We start from the raw sequence: 18,417 nt of genomic DNA, 5'->3' as shown, positions 1-18,417 counted from the left end.
TGTGTGTGTGTGTGTGTGTGTGTGTGTGTGTGTGTGTGTGTGTGTGTGTGTGTGTGTGTGTGTGTGTGTGTGTGTGTGTGTGTGTGTGTGTGTGTGTGTGTGTGTGTGTGTGTGTGTGTGTGTGTGTGTGTGTGTGTGTGTGTGTGTGTGTGTGTGTGTGTGTGTGTGTGTGTGTGTGTGTGTGTGTGTGTGTGTGTGTGTGTGTGTGTGTGTGTGTGTGTGTGTGTGTGTGTGTGTGTGTGTGTGTGTGTGTGTGTGTGTGTGTGTGTGTGTGTGTGTGTGTGTGTGTGTGTGTGTGTGTGTGTGTGTGTGTGTGTGTGTGTGTGTGTGTGTGTGTGTGTGTGTGTGTGTGTGTGTGTGTGTGTGTGTGTGTGTGTGTGTGTGTGTGTGTGTGTGTGTGTGTGTGTGTGTGTGTGTGTGTGTGTGTGTGTGTGTGTGTGTGTGTGTGTGTGTGTGTGTGTGTGTGTGTGTGTGTGTGTGTGTGTGTGTGTGTGTGTGTGTGTGTGTGTGTGTGTGTGTGTGTGTGTGTGTGTGTGTGTGTGTGTGTGTGTGTGTGTGTGTGTGTGTGTGTGTGTGTGTGTGTGTGTGTGTGTGTGTGTGTGTGTGTGTGTGTGTGTGTGTGTGTGTGTGTGTGTGTGTGTGTGTGTGTGTGTGTGTGCACATTATAATTGTTGTGTATACTGGGAGTTCGTTCCTGTAAGAGCCTCTGGATTTTTGTAACATTTATGTTTTGTTTTTGGTTTTTGTTGTAAAGTGTTTATGATTGTGTTCTATTCCGTCAATGACGTCATTCTGGTAATGATGTTGTTATTGCTTTTGTAAAGCGCTTTGTGTGTTCGAAAGCGCTATAGAAATCACCATTATTATTATTATTATTATTATTATTTCTCAGAAGTCAGAATCATCTCTGCTAACTAACAGCTACCACATATTTGTTGAGGAAAGTCAAAGAGAATTTTACTCCTATAAGCATTCAGGGATCCTGATTAGTCAAAGTCTAATCCTAGTGATCTGAAACGAAAGTTAGTGAAAGAAGAACTTTTTCTTCTGCGTTTGTAGGCTGAAACTCCCATGTACACTCAAGTTTTTTGCACGAGTGGGTTTTTATGTGTATGACAGTTTCTACCCGGTTACTTAGGCAACAAAAGGAGAACAAACTCCTACAATCTGGGGTTAACAAAGGACTATAAGGACAAATGTGAGCAAGCTTTAAAATATACCCCTGATCCCCACTAGGGTAATTAAAAGTTCTATGAAAATTCACATCTAAAAATGTCAACGAAAGAAAAGGGTTGCGTAAAGAAAATGTATCAACAAAAGCGGCTGATGTTACCAATAACCAAAGCTCACTGCGATACAAACTGTCTGAAGCCAACAAGTTGGGGGAAAAGCACTGCCTCTCTCGACTTTATATATACCTGCTGGTGAATTTTTTCCCACATTTCATCATACTCTATCCAATCCTGTTTTTGTTCGCCCCTTGCCGCCACTGCCTCCAAGTTCAGTTTGTCCACTTTTTTTCGAGGGCTCGTGTTTTCTTTATCCCCTTTCCGTTTCTGATACAGGCACACAGACAAACTCAGCATTTTACATTCAGGCGTACATCAAATTGTTATGATGGAGAGAAAGGGACAAAATGAGCTACCTGACATGAACATAAAACCTGAAAAGCGTCCTGTGGCAGTACTCCTCATAATAAAAAACAACAACCTGAAAGCCTGTATCAACACAGCAAACATTCCCCGATCTCAAACTTAAGAAAATATATCCATATATCCTCCTCTTATACATGTACTGCAAGAATGAGATTCCTTTCATTAACACCAGTTACTTATTAATATTAGTCATTGCGAAAGTCATAATAGACCAACCAACACGCCAATTCACTCAGCCAATTAACATTTGTAACCAGAAATGATTCAGTATGGAAGACAGTAGACAGTCAGTGCTGATTATGATTAGAACACAACCATGCATTACAAAGACACCGATAGACACCCAGCTGATGAGCGGAAAAACAAAATAAATGAGAAAAATGAAATAAGACATGATGATAAATCCTACAAGTTTCAAATAAATGATAAAGAGTAAATCACAGGAAATGATGACTTAATTGTACAAAGTGAGCATGATTGCAGGGATAAAAGATCAGGTGTAAAAACATGGGAAAAAAACATAAGCAGACATTTACATGTACACACACAAATGAATAAAGGATTTAGACACTGATGAAGAATGACATCAGTACGGACAAAAAAACAACAATCACAAGCAGATAATTATGGATCCATAGTAATAAACTTATAAAGATAAAGTAAAATAAAAGGTTCAGCTATATAAAACAGTCACCTATTTAGCATGAAATTTTAGGTGGCTACAAACACAAAAACAGGGAAAAATCTACTATCAGCCCCAAAAAAGCCAGATTTAGCTTTCTCATATTATATTACAATGAAATGAAGACCAGACATTATCCCTATGCAACCAAATCCAATTTTCTGTAAAATATTGGACAAAGCAAAGTGTAAAAGGTACTCAATGTTAGTATACATGTACCCCACTTAGAGATACAGTGTAAAAGCAGTCAACGGAAAAACGATTGAATGTGCAAGGCAAAGGCAAAAGAAGAATGCCTCAGAAAAAAAAGATGAAAAAGGCTCTTCACTTTAAAATCACCAGTGCACTACCAATAATTGTCTGTGTATGAATGGAAATACATTTTACGCCTTTATCACCAACACATATCATTCCACACAAAAAAGAAGAAAAACGTCTACAAAAAGCATGAACGATTCACTAAAAAAATATAAAAAATAAAAATAAAGGTGGAGTATGAGAAGTTCTAGACCAAGACAAGAATAACGAGTCGCGTAAGGCAAAATAACAACATTTAGTCAAGCTGTCGAACTCACAGAATGAAACTGAACGCATTGCATTTTTTCCGCAAGACTGTACACTCGTAGCATCGTCTGTCCACTGCTCGTGGCAAAGGCAGTGAAATTTACAATCCAGAAAAGCGCGGTAGCAGTTGCGCTGAGGATCAGGATAGCACGCTTTTCTATATCTCTATTCTTTTTAACTTTCTGAACGTGTTTTTAATCCAAACATATCATATCTATATGTTTTTGGAATCAGGAACGGACAAGAAATAAGATGAAATTGTTTTTAAATCGATTTCGGAAATTTAATTTTAATCATAATTTTTATATTTTTAATTTTCAGAGCTTGTTTTTAATCCGAATATAACATATGTATATATATGTTTTTGGAATCAGAAAATGATGAAAAATACGATAAACGTAATTTTGGATCGTTTTATAAAAAATAATTTTGATTACAATTTTCAGATTTTTAATGACCAAAGTCATTAATTAATTTTTAAGCCTCCAAGCTGAAATGCAATACCAAAGTCCGGCCTTCGTCGAAGATTGTTTGGCCAAAATTTCAATCAATTTTATTGAAAAATGAGGGTGTGACAGTGCCGCCTCAAACTTTTACAAAATGCCGGATATGACGTCATCAAAGACATTTATCGAAGAAATGAAAAAACCGTCTGGGGATATCATATATTTTTACCCAGGAACTCTCATGAAAAATTTCATAAAGATCGGTCCAGTAGTTTACTCTGAATCGCTCTACACACACACACACACACACACACACACACACACACACACACACACACACACACACACACACACACACACACACACACACACACACACCACGACCCTGGTCTCGATTCCCCCTCTATGTTAAAACATTTAGTCAAAACTTGACTAAATGTAAAATTGGAAAAGACATCAAGAATTCACAAGGAGAGAAGCATCCTATATGCCAAGGAATAGAGACAGAAATATATGAGTAAACAGATTTTGACTGATCAAGTCAACCACAAGGGTGTGGAAAAAATAGGCAAATAGATTGGAATATATAACAATATTAACAGATGGCTGGTTAATCAGAAACACCAACAAAGAGGATAGATGTGGGTTCAACCTCATATGGAATAAAGAAATAAGTGAATAAATAAATAAATAAATAAATGAATTAGCAATACAATTTGATTCAAGAATAGAGGACTATGATACAGTCAACAAGTTCAGCAACACGATCATGGATACATGATGGATCGATGATACGCGGCTTTAAGGTTAGAAAATACAATGTACAAGCTATTCATGCCTTTATTCTCAAGCAGCAGGGTATGCGCTACGCAAAAGCTTTATATGCTACCTCTGAGTGATACTTGCACCGCAAATCCTTGTAATCGTCACCACTATTGCGCAGAATGGATTTCACATGGTCTTCCGTGCCCCGAGCTCTATGCACTTCTCGTGGCTGTGTGACAACAACAGATTACCTTACAAGATACTGGTTCTTGTTTTACTATGGACAGGTAGGAAAGGAGTGAGGAGAGTGTTCTGGTAAAAGAAATGGGGAAAAAGCGCATCCGGTCAAAGTTTCAGAAGTGTGAGGATTATATTTCATGCACGAAAGTGTAGCTCAGGTTACTTTGTCCTCAAGGAAAAAAGCCTTAATCAAATGAAATACTGAATTTGACAACAGAGATCTATCAGTGACAATAACACCCAATCTGTGATATAAAATGTGATAAACTACGACAAACAATGTGTGAAGTACAGCTCACAATAAACAGAGAAAGTGTGGGAAAAGTGTAGAAAGATGCACAGTAAAGAGAAGAGTACATAATCTTGACATCATTTCAGTTCTACTCTCAAAGTACCAAAGTGCATAACCATGAGCAAAATTCCAGAATTGAGCTGTGCAAACTACACCATATGTCACTGTGATGAGAGTGATGTGAGCAATGCAAGAAGATAAGGAGAGCCTCAAAGATAAGCTGGTTCAGTAATTCTGCACTGTGAAATCAAGCAAAATGCAGGTACCTCCGCAAAGGTTTTTTTTATGACTATTGCAAACTTTTCATGACAAATTCATCAAAATTATGCAAATATACAGTTGTCAAAAGGTGACATAACTTTTCTGCCCTATTTTGCAGCAGTACAAAAATGTCTTACATTTAATTTCTCACCAAAAGTCTTGCACAAAAAGCTCTCGAGTGAACCAGAAGAAGCGGTACACTGACAATATTACAGTAGCAATAAATATTGACACAAAAAACTAATAACAATCAAACTCAGTTCCATCTATAACACCTGACACTACCATCATCTTTTCAAAAATATCACACATCATTCCACCTTGTTATTACTCCAAGAAAATTGGGTAGCACGGACAATACCAAACCAACACAAGAGTTTCCCAAACTCTCTCAACAATCGAGTTATCATGAACAATAAAAACTGAACAACACTTCCAAAAATACTTTGTAACATGGACAATAGAAACCAAAATAACATTTCATCCAAAACCATAAAAAAATACCAAAAAGACAGATTTAAAAAAAACACCAGTAACAATAAAATAACACCAAACTGCTCAACAACTGCAATAATTGCCTTGTCTTTGGAAGCAAGGTGAAGCAGATAGTCTTGGTGACGCTCACGACGCAGCCTAGCGCGAGTTTCCTCGTACCCGCCGAGCGGAAGTCCAAGGTTTTCAGGAGACCTGGATCTGACGCCTGCAGGTCTGCAGAGGGGCTGTGCACCCGGCTTAGCAAGTTCAGTGACAAATCTGGCTTTAGCGCTGTTGAAAGCTGTATGCAGTACATCTGTTTCACACTTTGCCTACTGGCTCAAACACAAAGGCTGTCAAAACCTACAGTTTGTCTTGTTACCTGTTTCACAATCTACACTGTTTCTAAGCACAAAGGCTATCAAGAGTATTTGTTGCTACCAGTCTTAATACATTCTGCCTAGTTTCTCGAGCACAAAATGGCATTTACAGTTCTGTGACAAGACAGTATTATGTTCAAGAAAAATTAGCAGATTCAGCATCCTTAAACAACGCAAACTTTTGCGGAAACCAGAAACACGGAAAAGATTTGAGAAAGACTAACAAGAAAAAGAAACACAGAAAAACAAGAAACAAAGAAGACAGCAAATGCAAAAGAGAAAAAAACGCAGCGAGAGTACAATAGTTTGTTCTTTCATACGACTACCTTTTGTCGAGGTGGAGGGGTAGCCAGATTTAATTGTGGCACGTCATCATCCCTTGTAGACTGAGAAAAAAACCCACACAAACACAAATGTTAAGTAAAATGTTTTTGGCAACAACACACAAAGAATACAAGTTATAACAACAATGTCAATCCTTCTTCCGAAAGGTAAAGTTAAGGACTGACTTACTTCTCACCCAGTGATGATCAACTGTTTATGTGAAACACATTCACTGATACAACAATCTTTGAATTGAACACAAAAATGACTTCCTCTATTTAGACATTCATTTAACTTTCATTTATATAGTTAACATCCATAAAGCCTTCTTCTGCAAAATAAAGATGCTAAAAACAAAAAGAATTAATACAAGATCTAAAGCATCTACAAAACAACTCTATAATTCCTCAACAAGAAAATAGTTGAGCACTTATAAAAAATCTTAATGTGGAGCTCAATGAAAGAACAAAACAGCACACAGAACTGAACCTACCAAACCGCCGACCAACGGGTTGCCTCTAGGTTTGCTGCCCCGGGCGTCAGGCTCAGAGGCACCATACTGCTGAAGCTGCATGTTCTTCTCTGCCAATTGCTGAAAACATCAAAATGGTACACATGAACAGACACATATTTCAATGTTTTGGTTTGGATGGACAAACACAACTGGCAGAGCTCTTCTGAAGTAAAACTCAACATTAACCTTATTCGAATACAAACAGGCTGCCTGTTCCTACCAGTCATGGAATCTGCTTGGCATGATCGACATAAAACAAGTTACACAGCATACAGAAGTCCTTAAGCTAAAATATGGATATCAATTAAGCCTATGTTTGTCATCCTGGTTACAATCAAGAAAGTGTAACCCTGCCCCTCCTTTCTAAAGCCACTCTCCACCACCTCAGCATGTACCTCCTTTCTTCTTCCTCCTCCCCCCCCCCCCCTCCCCCCTCCTCTTGACTCTACTGATCACTCACCTGTTCCAGCATTTCCCTGTATTCCTGTTGCTCTCTGCCCTTCTGTTTGCTTTTCTCGTACTGACCGATGTCCAAAGCAATGTGACCCGAGTCACTACCTTCCCGTCTACCCTTCTGGTGCTGCTGATCTAGCTGTGAAATGAAAACAGCCATAAGAATGGTTTGAGGACATTGTTTCAGCATATTTTTTTCTGAGGCACCACACCTCTTCAAATAATCAAAAAATTCTGTTTTTGCAGGACAAATCATCTCCCCTCTTTAGGAGAGAGCTCAGAGCCAGAATTATCCGTTTGAATGCAATTATCCAATTACCCTTTTTAAGTGAACTAAAGTAGCACAACTGGTGCACTGTTTTTAAAGTCTGTTAACGTGAACGTCATAAACTATACAACAGGCCTGGGAATGAGTAAAAGTGGTTTGGGTGTACTGACGGGAACATTTTGCGTTTTAAGCATTTTTAAGGGCACACGGAGGCTCTTTTCTTACACAATTAGAAAAGGACTTCGTCGTATTTACGACGAAAGGTGTATTATTCCCAGGCCTGATACAAGAAAGAAAATGCCCTGACTACTACTTCAAACTAATCATTCTCTTGGCCACCATTTATGACGCAAGACCTTGTGAAAACATAAGTTCAGATTTCCATAGCTTAAAAAATAAATAAATAACCAACACTGAATTACATGTACAGTGGAATCCAGCTATAACAAACCCGGGTATAAAGAAATCGAAAATTTTAAAAATAAATTTTGATTTGATTAATATACTTACCCGACTCACATATGGCATTAACCTTCGGTTTAAGTGCCGAGACGCTGAACTATGCTTCACCCCTGAAGGGGAAGTAACCCTAAAAAAGAACAGCCTTGACCCTATAAGCTGGGTCACAGGTCAAGGCCATACCATCACGTGACTGACCACGCGAGACCGCCGCCGCCATATTGGAATACTTCACTCGAAACGAAGCGAAACATTAATTTTTAGGGTAAATTAAAGCGGGGTACACGGGAGGGTATTAACGATGTGAGTCGGGTAAGTATATTAACCCCTTGACTGCCTTATGACGGGTATACCCGTCATGCGCTTGTGCAGCCGCAGCGCCTTAGGACGGGTTTTAATACCTGTCTTCTCCGTTCAGGAATTTTCCAGAAATGCTACGTCACTGCTGACACACAAATAGCAGCCAATGGCTTGGAAGGATACCTCATTCTCATGAATAAACATAAATGGTGACGCGGTTTTGCGTCTGAAGGCTATTTTCGGCCTTAGCAAAAGGGTAGGGGAGAGAAATCTCGACTCGTCAAAATGGCTAACAGTGACAGTCAACCGGGCCCTAGTAGGGAAAAACAAAGCCGGACTGACGCTACAGGCGGTGCAAATGATTATGGATACTGACAGGGGAAGGGGGAGATCTTCTTTCGGACGATTCGTTGGAAACAGGTAGATGACAGTGATTATAATCCTTTCTTGGAGCAAGCAAAACAGCCACCCGTGTTTGATCCACAGGCACCGGAAGATGCGCCGGACTGATTTTTCAAAAGTTCATATTTAAACATCATTATAAGCCTAACTAATTATTATTTCCATGATTAGACACTAAAAACAGATTCTTGGTTCAATTCCCTTTAAAAATAACATCGGTTTTACTTACCTACCTACTGCCAGTTTGGAGCTAGAATTTTTTGTGAATTATTACACCCCGAACTCCAATATTCCCTGGCAGTCAGGAATGTACATACGCAAGTTTTGATTGGCAGCGAAAGGGTTAATCAAATCAAAATGTATTTTTAAAATTTTCGATTAAATTACATAACTTATCCCGACTCACATATAGCAGATTGCTAATGTAGGTGGTGGGAAAAAACCTCACTCTAAGAGCTGGAGAGAACCTGCCCTGCGGCTACCATAACCGGTAGGGTGCTGGTCCCGTCCTGACGAGTACTTGCGATGTCACGCAAGTAGAAATATATAAACACATCCTCGGACCTCCAGTAGGCAGAATCCAAAACTTCTGCCAGCCTTCCAGACTTGAGAACAGCAACCGAGGAGGCCCAGGCTCTGGTTTCATGAGTCTTAGCAGACGACAGGGGAAGAACTGACTGCCCCCCCCCCCCCCCCCTTTCCTTCTTGCCACCAGATGTACGCTTGTCTGATCAAAGTAGATACCCATATATCTGGCCAGGGTGACCCTAGACAGGTCCCTGCTCCGGGCTGTATTGATTGATATGAAAAGGAGTCTCTGATCTTTTGAACGAATAGGAGCCGTACGAGACAGATAGCTGCTGATTGCTCTGACAGGACAGTTTAAGATATCTGGGTCCCCTGGTGCTAAAATTGTGGATAGCGGTTTTGATTAAGGGAGAAGGCTGATCTGGCCTTTGATTCTTGGCTAGAAAATCTGGTCGGAAATGAAGTCTGACAGAGCCGTCCCTTTCAAACGAGATGTCTTTAACGAGACCTGCTTCTTCTAGCAGTGGCAAGTAACGTAAGAAAACGCGTTTTACGGGTCAGATTGTGGAGACTTGCTCCATGCAAAGGTTCGAAAACCCGTGACCTGAGAAACTCAAGAACCAGGAAGAGATCTCAAGCTGGGACTGGTGACCTAGTCTTCGCAAAGCCTGAGGACGCACCCCTGAGGACGCTCGCTATGACACCACTAAGCGAAATTGTGCGGCCCAACTGCCTGAGTGTAGAAGAAATTGCAGATCTCCTGACCTTCAGAGAAGAAGGTGATCGGCCCTGTGATGCCAACCAGGACAAGTGATTGGCCACCTGCATGGAACGGGGGGAAGTGGAATTCACTCCGTTGTCTGTGCACCACTTGGACCAGGCTGCCCAATGCGAGGCATAAACAGAGCTTGTGGACTGTCTGTGAGCCTTTTGCACTAAGTCAAGGGTCCTGTCCGATGCACCAGCACGGCGCAGAGAGATCCTCACAGTCTCCAGCCGTGAAGGCGTAGAGACTGTGGGTTGTCGTGCAGGACGCCCGTGCATGGCTGAAGTAGTTCCCCTTTCCGAAGATTTAGCGGAATGGGTGGACCTACTGCGAGACGGAGTAGGTCCGGGAACCAGTGCTGAGAGGGCCACATCGGTGCCACCAGAATGAGAGACGGGCGTTCCATCTCCACCTTCCTGAGAACCTTGCCTAGGAGTTTGACAGGTGGGAAGGCGTAGGCCGCCAGTCCCGACCAGTCTATCTCCAGCGCGTTTGTTTTCCAGGCTTCCGGGTCGATGGGACGATCATTTGAAGGTGAGTGGGAAAACTTGTCTTAAACGCCATTTAGGGTTGAAAACTATACAGCGAATTGCTGATATAACAAACTAAAATGTATCTCCCTTGAGATTCATCTCCCTTGAGATTCGTTGTACCCGGACTCCACTGTACTTTAAAAATGTCACTAAAAACTCCATAAAAGTGGTGTTTTTTTCAAAATATCTCTCACCTTTGCCTTCATTTCCTGATAGTCTCTATGACGTTGCTCCTCCATCAACTGTTTCCTTTTCTTGTCCTCATCCGCCCTGTTGAAGGGGATAATGGAGGGGTTGTCAATCTCATTTGTTGCCCCTCCTGCAGCTCTAGGCTCCCTTTCCTGTCAAAAACAACAAAACATAAGTTGCTGGTATGCCACTCGTGAGCTCTTGTGTGTAATTCCTATTTGCTTGCTTTTCATTGCTAAGAAAGCATTTAGCCAAGTCCAAAAGACAAAAGAAAGAATGCTTCAAGTTAACTAACTTTTCTTCTGAAATTTGCTTGAAATGGTAGGGGTTACATGTCCCAAAGACATGTATGCAGCTTCTATATAAAGTCAATCGTTGCCTTCATTTCATTTTTCCCTCTGCTACGCTGCCTGATTACGTTATCTGGTGCACATAAATTGATTTTATCCGACATGCCCTACAACAACTGTCTTTAATCAATTTTGGTACTACACTAATTTTCTTTCAAATGAAGTGGATTTCTCAATCAAATCATGGAAGATTTGAAAGACCAAGCTGAGAAAGCAGACATAATGATGAGATCAATAAAGCAGCCACTTAATTTCCTGCCATTCTTTACGTTATTTAGGAACCATTGATCCACTCTCTCTCTGAGGTTAAGCACCTGAATCATGTCCACACCAAACAAGAATCTGCATGTACAGTGCCATAGCTCAGCCAACCCTTTAGCTCAAATGAACGTTGGACAAATAGAAAATCAAGCAAATGAAAAAAGAACCAGCCTATTCTTCTCTAATCAAGATTCTGACGTCAATTTGTAAAGTCTGCATGTTTCACACACACACACAAACAGTAAAAACGGTTCAGGTACTCGTGTCTTTGTATGAATTTTAAAACTTTGTGTGCATGGCAAATAGAAATTAAGTGACCACACCTACACAAACATAACATATAACACCTTTTTTTCTCGAGAATAAACTATTCTTACAATTCGCAGGACTACTTCTTTCTATCCAAACTTGGAAACAGTGTTCTGACCTTTGCTGCCAGCATGTCATTATAATCATGACGCCGCTGCTGTGCTAGCTGCACGCTGGCCTGCTGGTAGTCATGCTGCTGACCCCCTCCTCCTCCTCCCCCTCCCCTTCCTCTTGCTGCTCCTCCTCCACCATCACCACCAACGTGTTGCCTTCCCTGTAATCAATCAAAATCCACTTTCTGATCCGCTTCTCTGTTATGGTATCTTTCAGCAGCATAATCAAGCCACGCTCCAGGTTGTTAATTGAAAATACACTTGTAAGCATCAAATGCACTTCATAACAGGGTCCCCACTGGTTTTTAGAAACAAAATTCCATGACTTTTCCATGACTTTCCATGAGCCTCAATAACATTTTCCATGACTAGATCCACAGGTCGCCATTTCCGAACACGCAAACTTTTTACGTCTTGTCACTGCCAGTTTTAACACTGGCTTGCTTTGCACTGAATTTGAGTCAGTTTCTACGCAGTGTCTCTTCGACAAGCAAGTCAAGCATTTGTTACGCAGTCAGATTATCGGTAATGTTTACTTGTCCTGTCATTTCACTAAACTGGACCAGCCACTGTTTGTATCCATCTGCACTTTCGTAAATTCCGTTTCGTAACCGTCACTGTGACTTGACGAACTGTCATTTATTTCACCGCGATACACAGTTCATTGCGAAGATCTTCCTCAGTAATTCGTTCCAATTCCGCATACTTTTTGTTGTCAAGAAACAACTCGAAAGAAAGTTTCAAACTCATCATCCTCCATCTTGCTTGTCGAAGTGCTAAAGTACTTTATCGATGCAAAAACAAAAGCAGAAAACTTCGACGAAACCGACTCAAATGCAGCGCAGACGACACGACCAAATAACAGAAGGAAGTGAGCCTCGCTTTGGCTCAAGTGCCGTTAAAAATACCGTTATTCTCGTATGCAAATACGAACGAGAAGTTGGTCATACGAACAAGCCTTGTGCTGGCGACGCAAATCGCTGGCTGGCAAAGGGGGGGGGGATAGCTAGGTGACAAAAATCGCCACTGGCGTGCTAAAGGTTAATTTTTTTTTCTTTCTTATTTTTGTTAAATTCCATGACTTTCCATAGCTTGAATTGAAATTCCATGACTTTCCAGGCCTGGAAAATTAAAAATCAAATTCCATGACTTTCCAGGTTTTCCATGACCTGTACAAACCCTGTCATAATAGCATTTTACTGTATTTGAATAATGCTGAAGAAATTCAAATGAAAACAATAATTAAGTGCACAAAGAACAACCCAAAAAGCTTTCCGACACCTTCAATTATTTCATAAAAATACAACACATGAATTTCTTCTCATCACACTTCAATTTCAACTACATATTGCGCAATGCTTCCACAAAATATCAACAAAGTCATTGATAATTTCCCCCAGTCAATTCATAGATTAGCAAAATTACCGCTACCAACTTTTTAATATGGACGACAAAGAACAGAAATACCTCTTTCTGTCTTATGTAGTCTTGGTACTCCCTCTGCCTCTCTTCTCCCAGCTCAGCTTTGCGGTTTTTATGGTAGTCTCCGACAGGCAGATGGACAGGGGTCACAGGTCGACGCTCCAGACGACCTCCATCCCGTCCCTCTTTCTGAAACAGCGAGGTCACCCCATTAGCCATCTAGTATGAAAATTTAGCAGGTTGGAACACACATATACGTTTGACTGTAAGCTAGTGCAAAAGATTAAGGTAAGACTGATAGTGCTACACTCTTTGTTAATAAATGGGTGCCTTGCTGTGCTATTATTTTTGTTAATATTATGAAATTTGACACAAAATAAGCAGTTAGCATGATATTATAGCTCAAAGTGATTTCAAGAATTGTCTGTCAGATGGTAGCGACTCATCTGTTTGTTAAGAACCTGAGACAGGACATTATATTGCCACTTCTGGCAGACAACTGTTGATCAGACAAGTATGTGCAGCATACCTCTCTGAGGTACTGAATGTACTCTTGCCTGCGCTGATCACCAAGTTCTACCCTTTTCTGTGCAGAGCCTCTGTTGGTTAGGGGCAGGCCTGCTTCCTGAGTTCTTGGCCTGCTGACTTCCTGCAAAGTGTGAATGAAGTGACAATAATCAGGTTTTCTACTAACTTTCTCACGAGTTTCCATTCTGTTTAACCGCAATCACAAAAATTCCTTGTTTTCTATTGTGTAATCAATGTACTGCTTTTCATAGCATATTCATAGGTAGATTAAATTTTATCAAATGGAGAAAATTCTTCCTGCTTTTCCGTTCCTTGTATTACCAGAACAAAATAGGTAAAGCAACTATTTTGACCTCAAGAATGTGCGTAAATAAAAGTGAGACACGCATTTAAGATCTTCAAAAATCTAAGAAAATCACACCCTAAAACAAAGAGTGGCATATTTACAGACATTAATAACAGAAAATCTGGAAAATATTGGTCTCCAAAGGGGGTGGGTTCCACTGCATAAACAAAAAGTGACATTTACCTCAACAGCCAGTGTAGCCTCCTTGCCTGCATCTCTGTCCCACTGGCGCCTATAGGCTTCTGGTGCTGGCCTACTATCGTGGACTGCCTGCTACATGCACATCACAACATCTCACAACACATGTCACCTGAGACCAGGCCTGAACCAATATGAAAAAGGTGACATGACGGATTGGCTTTTACATCAACAAATTGCCCTTTGTGTTTGTTAGTCTGTAGTCCTGATGAAGCATTTATAAGTGAAAATATGTATTGTATTTTGCTCTCCAGAATTCTTTTGTTTTTTTAACTTTATTACATCAACGTTTTTTTGTGGGTGAAAGGGAACCAAAATTATATTATATGCCTTCTAAAAACTGCCCAAGCTTTCGTGACCATTTTGGCAAATTTGTGCAGAAAAACAAATGTGATTATTAAAGCAACATCACTGGTCAACTTTCAGCCAAAATGTCAGAGGTCAGTTCAGTGTTTAATGCATCAGTGACTAAAGGCTGAAGCCTGGCCTGGACCCTAAAGTTATATGGCTGAAAAATGCCTCATTGGACCCTATAACTTCTATGAAAAAATTAAAATCCATTCTTTTCTTTGACGGTGATGGTACAAATCACTAAAACCATCTCAACTAAAAACAGTTTTAAATTATACCTTTGTGGAATGAAACATAGCCTTACTTGCATTTCCTCAATTTCTGAACTGCGATTAAGAGATTTTATTTTTAAATACTGCATCAAGCTGACGCTAAATAACTATGACTTGAAAAGAAATTTTAAGATGGAATATTTATAAAAACAACACACGGCTTCTCTCTAAGTTTAACTGAGAATAATAGCTATTTCACTTTTAATTGAACCATCTTATCTTTATACATACACCTTCTTGATTCATGATACGTTTTAGCATAACACTTCACACGAAACACTCAATAAACTAAAGACGAGAACAATACATACATATCACATGTGAAATTCAAAATGACTTGCAACCAAAACAGATCAAACAAAAGCTAAACGTTAACTATACAAACAACTGAGTTACAATGACAATAACATTATGTTATACCAATAAACAAACAAAAGTTAAAAACATGTCAAATTATGTACAGTGTCATCACCACAGCAAAACACTTTATCTCCTCAAACTCAGGCATGCATGTACAGCAACATTGCGTCACAAGTTTTTACTTGAGGTACTTGAGGTACGACATCAAGTTAAAACAACACAAAAAAATATTACTGTTATTCTCAATACAACAAGTGCTGCTGAAAATCAACCAAATGTTTTCCATTAGGTGGTAACAAAGTATTCCTTTCTCCCTGAACGCAGCTATATTAATAACTAACAATGACATTGCCCTCATGTCTCTATGGCACATACTCTCTCTCTCTCTCACACTAACACATAGTACATGTAATACCATAATCCCTTGTGAAATCCATTGTGAAAAATAGAATATCATCACAGAGAAGTACACCCATGACCAAAAAACTGTACAAATCCTTCAGGAGTAATTCCAGAAAAAAATGGTAACAGTACAAATTTATAAGATGGACATGCTCGTGTTTTCGAATCCACTTTCTGAAACTGTTTCACCACACAAATTTAGACACACGTCTACTTGGCACAAGTGTTTTCAACACAAGACAGAACTTTTATTTTATGTTTTGATACTTGAACCATAGATCCCTGCTTTTGCAATACTTCACACAGTGCAGAAGAAATGTAAAGTTTGAGAGATAAAGAAAATCCATGAAATCGAAAAACGAATGACACAAATGAAATATCAGAGATTAGAGTCCCACAGAAAATCACAGAACTACAGAATGAGAGGAATGTGCTGTGGTAGTTGACATGCGATGTAACGTTCCATTCTACACATACCAAACAATATAAGTGCAAATGCTTTCACTTACTTTCAGTGCCTTCCGTTCTGTTGCAAGTTTAGCTTTCTGATCCCTTATGAAATTGTCAATATCAGCTGCCGCCATGATGCTGCTTTTGATTTCACTTGCTCGTAAGGGCTTCCCAGCGGATGTTACAAGGCACTACCGCCTTTCTGATGTAACTCTGTATCTGGAAATTGAAGAAATGAACAAGTAATTTGTTGCGGAATAAAAAAAATAGGCACATGTATAATCCACACACTGACACAGTAAGGCCCCCCCCCCCCCCAACCCCCCCCCAAAAAAAAAAATAGTCTGTTTACGGTATCCCGACCGACCCTAATTTTTCGCGCGACCCTAGATTATTTTTTTTGGGCCTTTGGGGGAAAAAAAAGGTCTTGTTTTTTGGCAAAATAACTTTAAAATATGTTTTTTGGGGGGGGGAAAAAATTAAAAAAAAAAAAATCCCGACCTACAGACCCTATTTTTTTGGCCTGTTACCGTAAACAGACTATTTTTTTTGGGGGGGGGCCTAATTAAGATCATGTAATAAAAACACTTCATATAAACTCTGATTTTAAGAAAATAGAAAAAAATTAGCAGACTCCAGATAGCGTTTGTAAAAAACCCACCAGGCATACATGATACAATCGATTGAAACGCCATCTTAAAGTTTCATGAAAAACTGTATTGGCCCAAATGTCCTGCCTAAAAAAACATTGTTCTGTCGGAAGACCCCTTTCATGTCAAAACCATCCGACGGTCGACCGTCCAGGGCTCAAAGTCAGAACAATTAACGTGTCAGAATCACAGATAAAAAAAAGTATGCAACAGTAGCAGAATTAAGACAGATTGACTCATCGAGGCCCGGAAACCGGGTAAGTGCGAACATTATATGCATGGTTGTTCCAATTCAGCAAAAGAAGAAATCTTGCAAGATAAAAAATAAGAATTATACGATCATATTCATAAACCCACCAGAACGATTTGTAATACAATGGTCACAGACTGGAAACATTCTGTTAAGGAAGGACAGCATAGTTCAAATATGACTTAATTATAAGAGTCCATTATCAAGAAGTAAAACTACTAAAACTCGATAAATAGAAACAAAATGTATTTGTAAACAATGAGACAATGAGACGTCACATTCACTTCTTCTGCGTTCGTGGGCTGAAACTCCCACATACACTCGTGTGTTTTTTTTGCACAAGTGGAATTTTACGTGTATGACCGTTTTTTACCACGCCATTTAGGCAGCCATACGCCGTTTTCGGAGGAAGCATGCTGGGTATTTTCGTGTTTCTATAACCCACCGAACTCTGACATGGATTACAGGATGTTTTTCGTGCGCACTTGGTCTTGTGCTTGCGTGTACACACGAGGGTGTTCGGACACCGAGGAGAGTCTGCACACAAAGTTGACTCTGAGAAATAAATCTCTCGCCGAACGTGGGGACGAACTCACGCTGACAGCGGCCAACTAGATACAAATCCAGCGCGCTACCGACTGAGCTACATCCCCGCCCATTCACATGCACTTACAATCAGGCAAGTCAGTGGGGGTGAGAATGCACAATGGATGCAAAGTATATAATGAAATTCAAAACATTGAAGAAACACGCTTTCTTTCAAAGACTAAAGCAAGAGACTATACCTTAACTGGATCAAGCAATACGTTCATAACAAAACAATATGATTATTGCTATTCACTTCTATAATATGCTTCGTGTATGTATGTCTGTTAAAGAGTCCTGGGAGAGAGGTAGATCTATCTACACATGAAGTCAATAGAATTAACATGTTGGCCAAAACCCAAAATAACTTCGCGCCTGGATAAGCGTTGAAAAGGCATGGTTAGCAACGGTGTACACAATCGCAACTAGCTACAATGTCTACATTTTACAGGTCTGAAATCACAATTTCAAAAAAATTACGAGATAATCAGCGCACATGTTACCTTTTCCAGCTACATCTGGCTTGTTGGTCGGATTAAAGCCACATTATTTGGCGTAATCCTCGACGCATCCAGGCTTGAAAAAACAAGAATGTGAAACTGTGTCATGCGCAGTGCTAACCGGAAAGAGTAGCTTTGCAAATAGAAACTAAACGTCTTTTCACTCCGATCTCATAGGTAGGGGCCTACTAGGTAGGTGTAGGCTGCGCCAACTCTCCGAAACATGAAAACATAATCTAGCATAAAGCGGAGACGTCTTTGACTTTGTACCTACGGACAGGTCACCAACTGACTCGCCTTAATTTACTCAAGTATATTTTTGAACTGGTGAAATAAATTTCCTCACACGAGTCATAGACCTATTATTAGATATAGGTCCCTGCACGAGTGTTACATTTTAACAGTGTTGATGCCGAGTTTCTACTGCAAACAAAAACTTGATGATGATAAAAGCAAAATCTCGAAGTACATGTGTGTTGCCTAATATGGACCACCTTTAACAAATCGAAGAAAATAAAAGCTAAAGGCTATTTTCATTAAATCATTAAGAAGCTTGCTGAAAACATAGACCTATA

The 18,417-nt window shown here is 39.9% G+C and overlaps 1 protein-coding gene across 1 annotated transcript in view; it reads right to left on the bottom strand.

Annotated features, from left to right (window-relative positions):
• The window catches only part of LOC138967097 (uncharacterized), a 128,278-nt gene extending 110,308 nt beyond the window's left edge, over nt 1-17,970 (bottom strand). Inside the window, exons 1-12 of the mRNA XM_070339577.1 lie at nt 17,846-17,970; nt 15,917-16,076; nt 14,008-14,097; nt 13,480-13,599; nt 12,996-13,139; nt 11,534-11,689; nt 10,501-10,647; nt 7,058-7,189; nt 6,577-6,675; nt 6,086-6,145; nt 4,237-4,341; nt 1,419-1,556 (exon numbers count right to left, since the gene is read on the bottom strand). Coding sequence (XP_070195678.1) covers nt 1,419-1,556; nt 4,237-4,341; nt 6,086-6,145; nt 6,577-6,675; nt 7,058-7,189; nt 10,501-10,647; nt 11,534-11,689; nt 12,996-13,139; nt 13,480-13,599; nt 14,008-14,097; nt 15,917-15,991 — 1,266 coding nt within the window. The 5' untranslated portion in view covers nt 15,992-16,076; nt 17,846-17,970. The remainder of the gene's footprint in view (nt 1-1,418; nt 1,557-4,236; nt 4,342-6,085; nt 6,146-6,576; nt 6,676-7,057; nt 7,190-10,500; nt 10,648-11,533; nt 11,690-12,995; nt 13,140-13,479; nt 13,600-14,007; nt 14,098-15,916; nt 16,077-17,845) is intronic.
• Between the last annotated feature and the right edge of the window lie 447 nt (nt 17,971-18,417).

The sequence above is a fragment of the Littorina saxatilis genome, linkage group LG5, assembly GCF_037325665.1.
Source record: "Littorina saxatilis isolate snail1 linkage group LG5, US_GU_Lsax_2.0, whole genome shotgun sequence".
NCBI classification, from domain to species: Eukaryota; Metazoa; Mollusca; class Gastropoda; order Littorinimorpha; family Littorinidae; genus Littorina; species Littorina saxatilis.
This window is presented reverse-complemented; position numbering and strand designations above follow the sequence as displayed.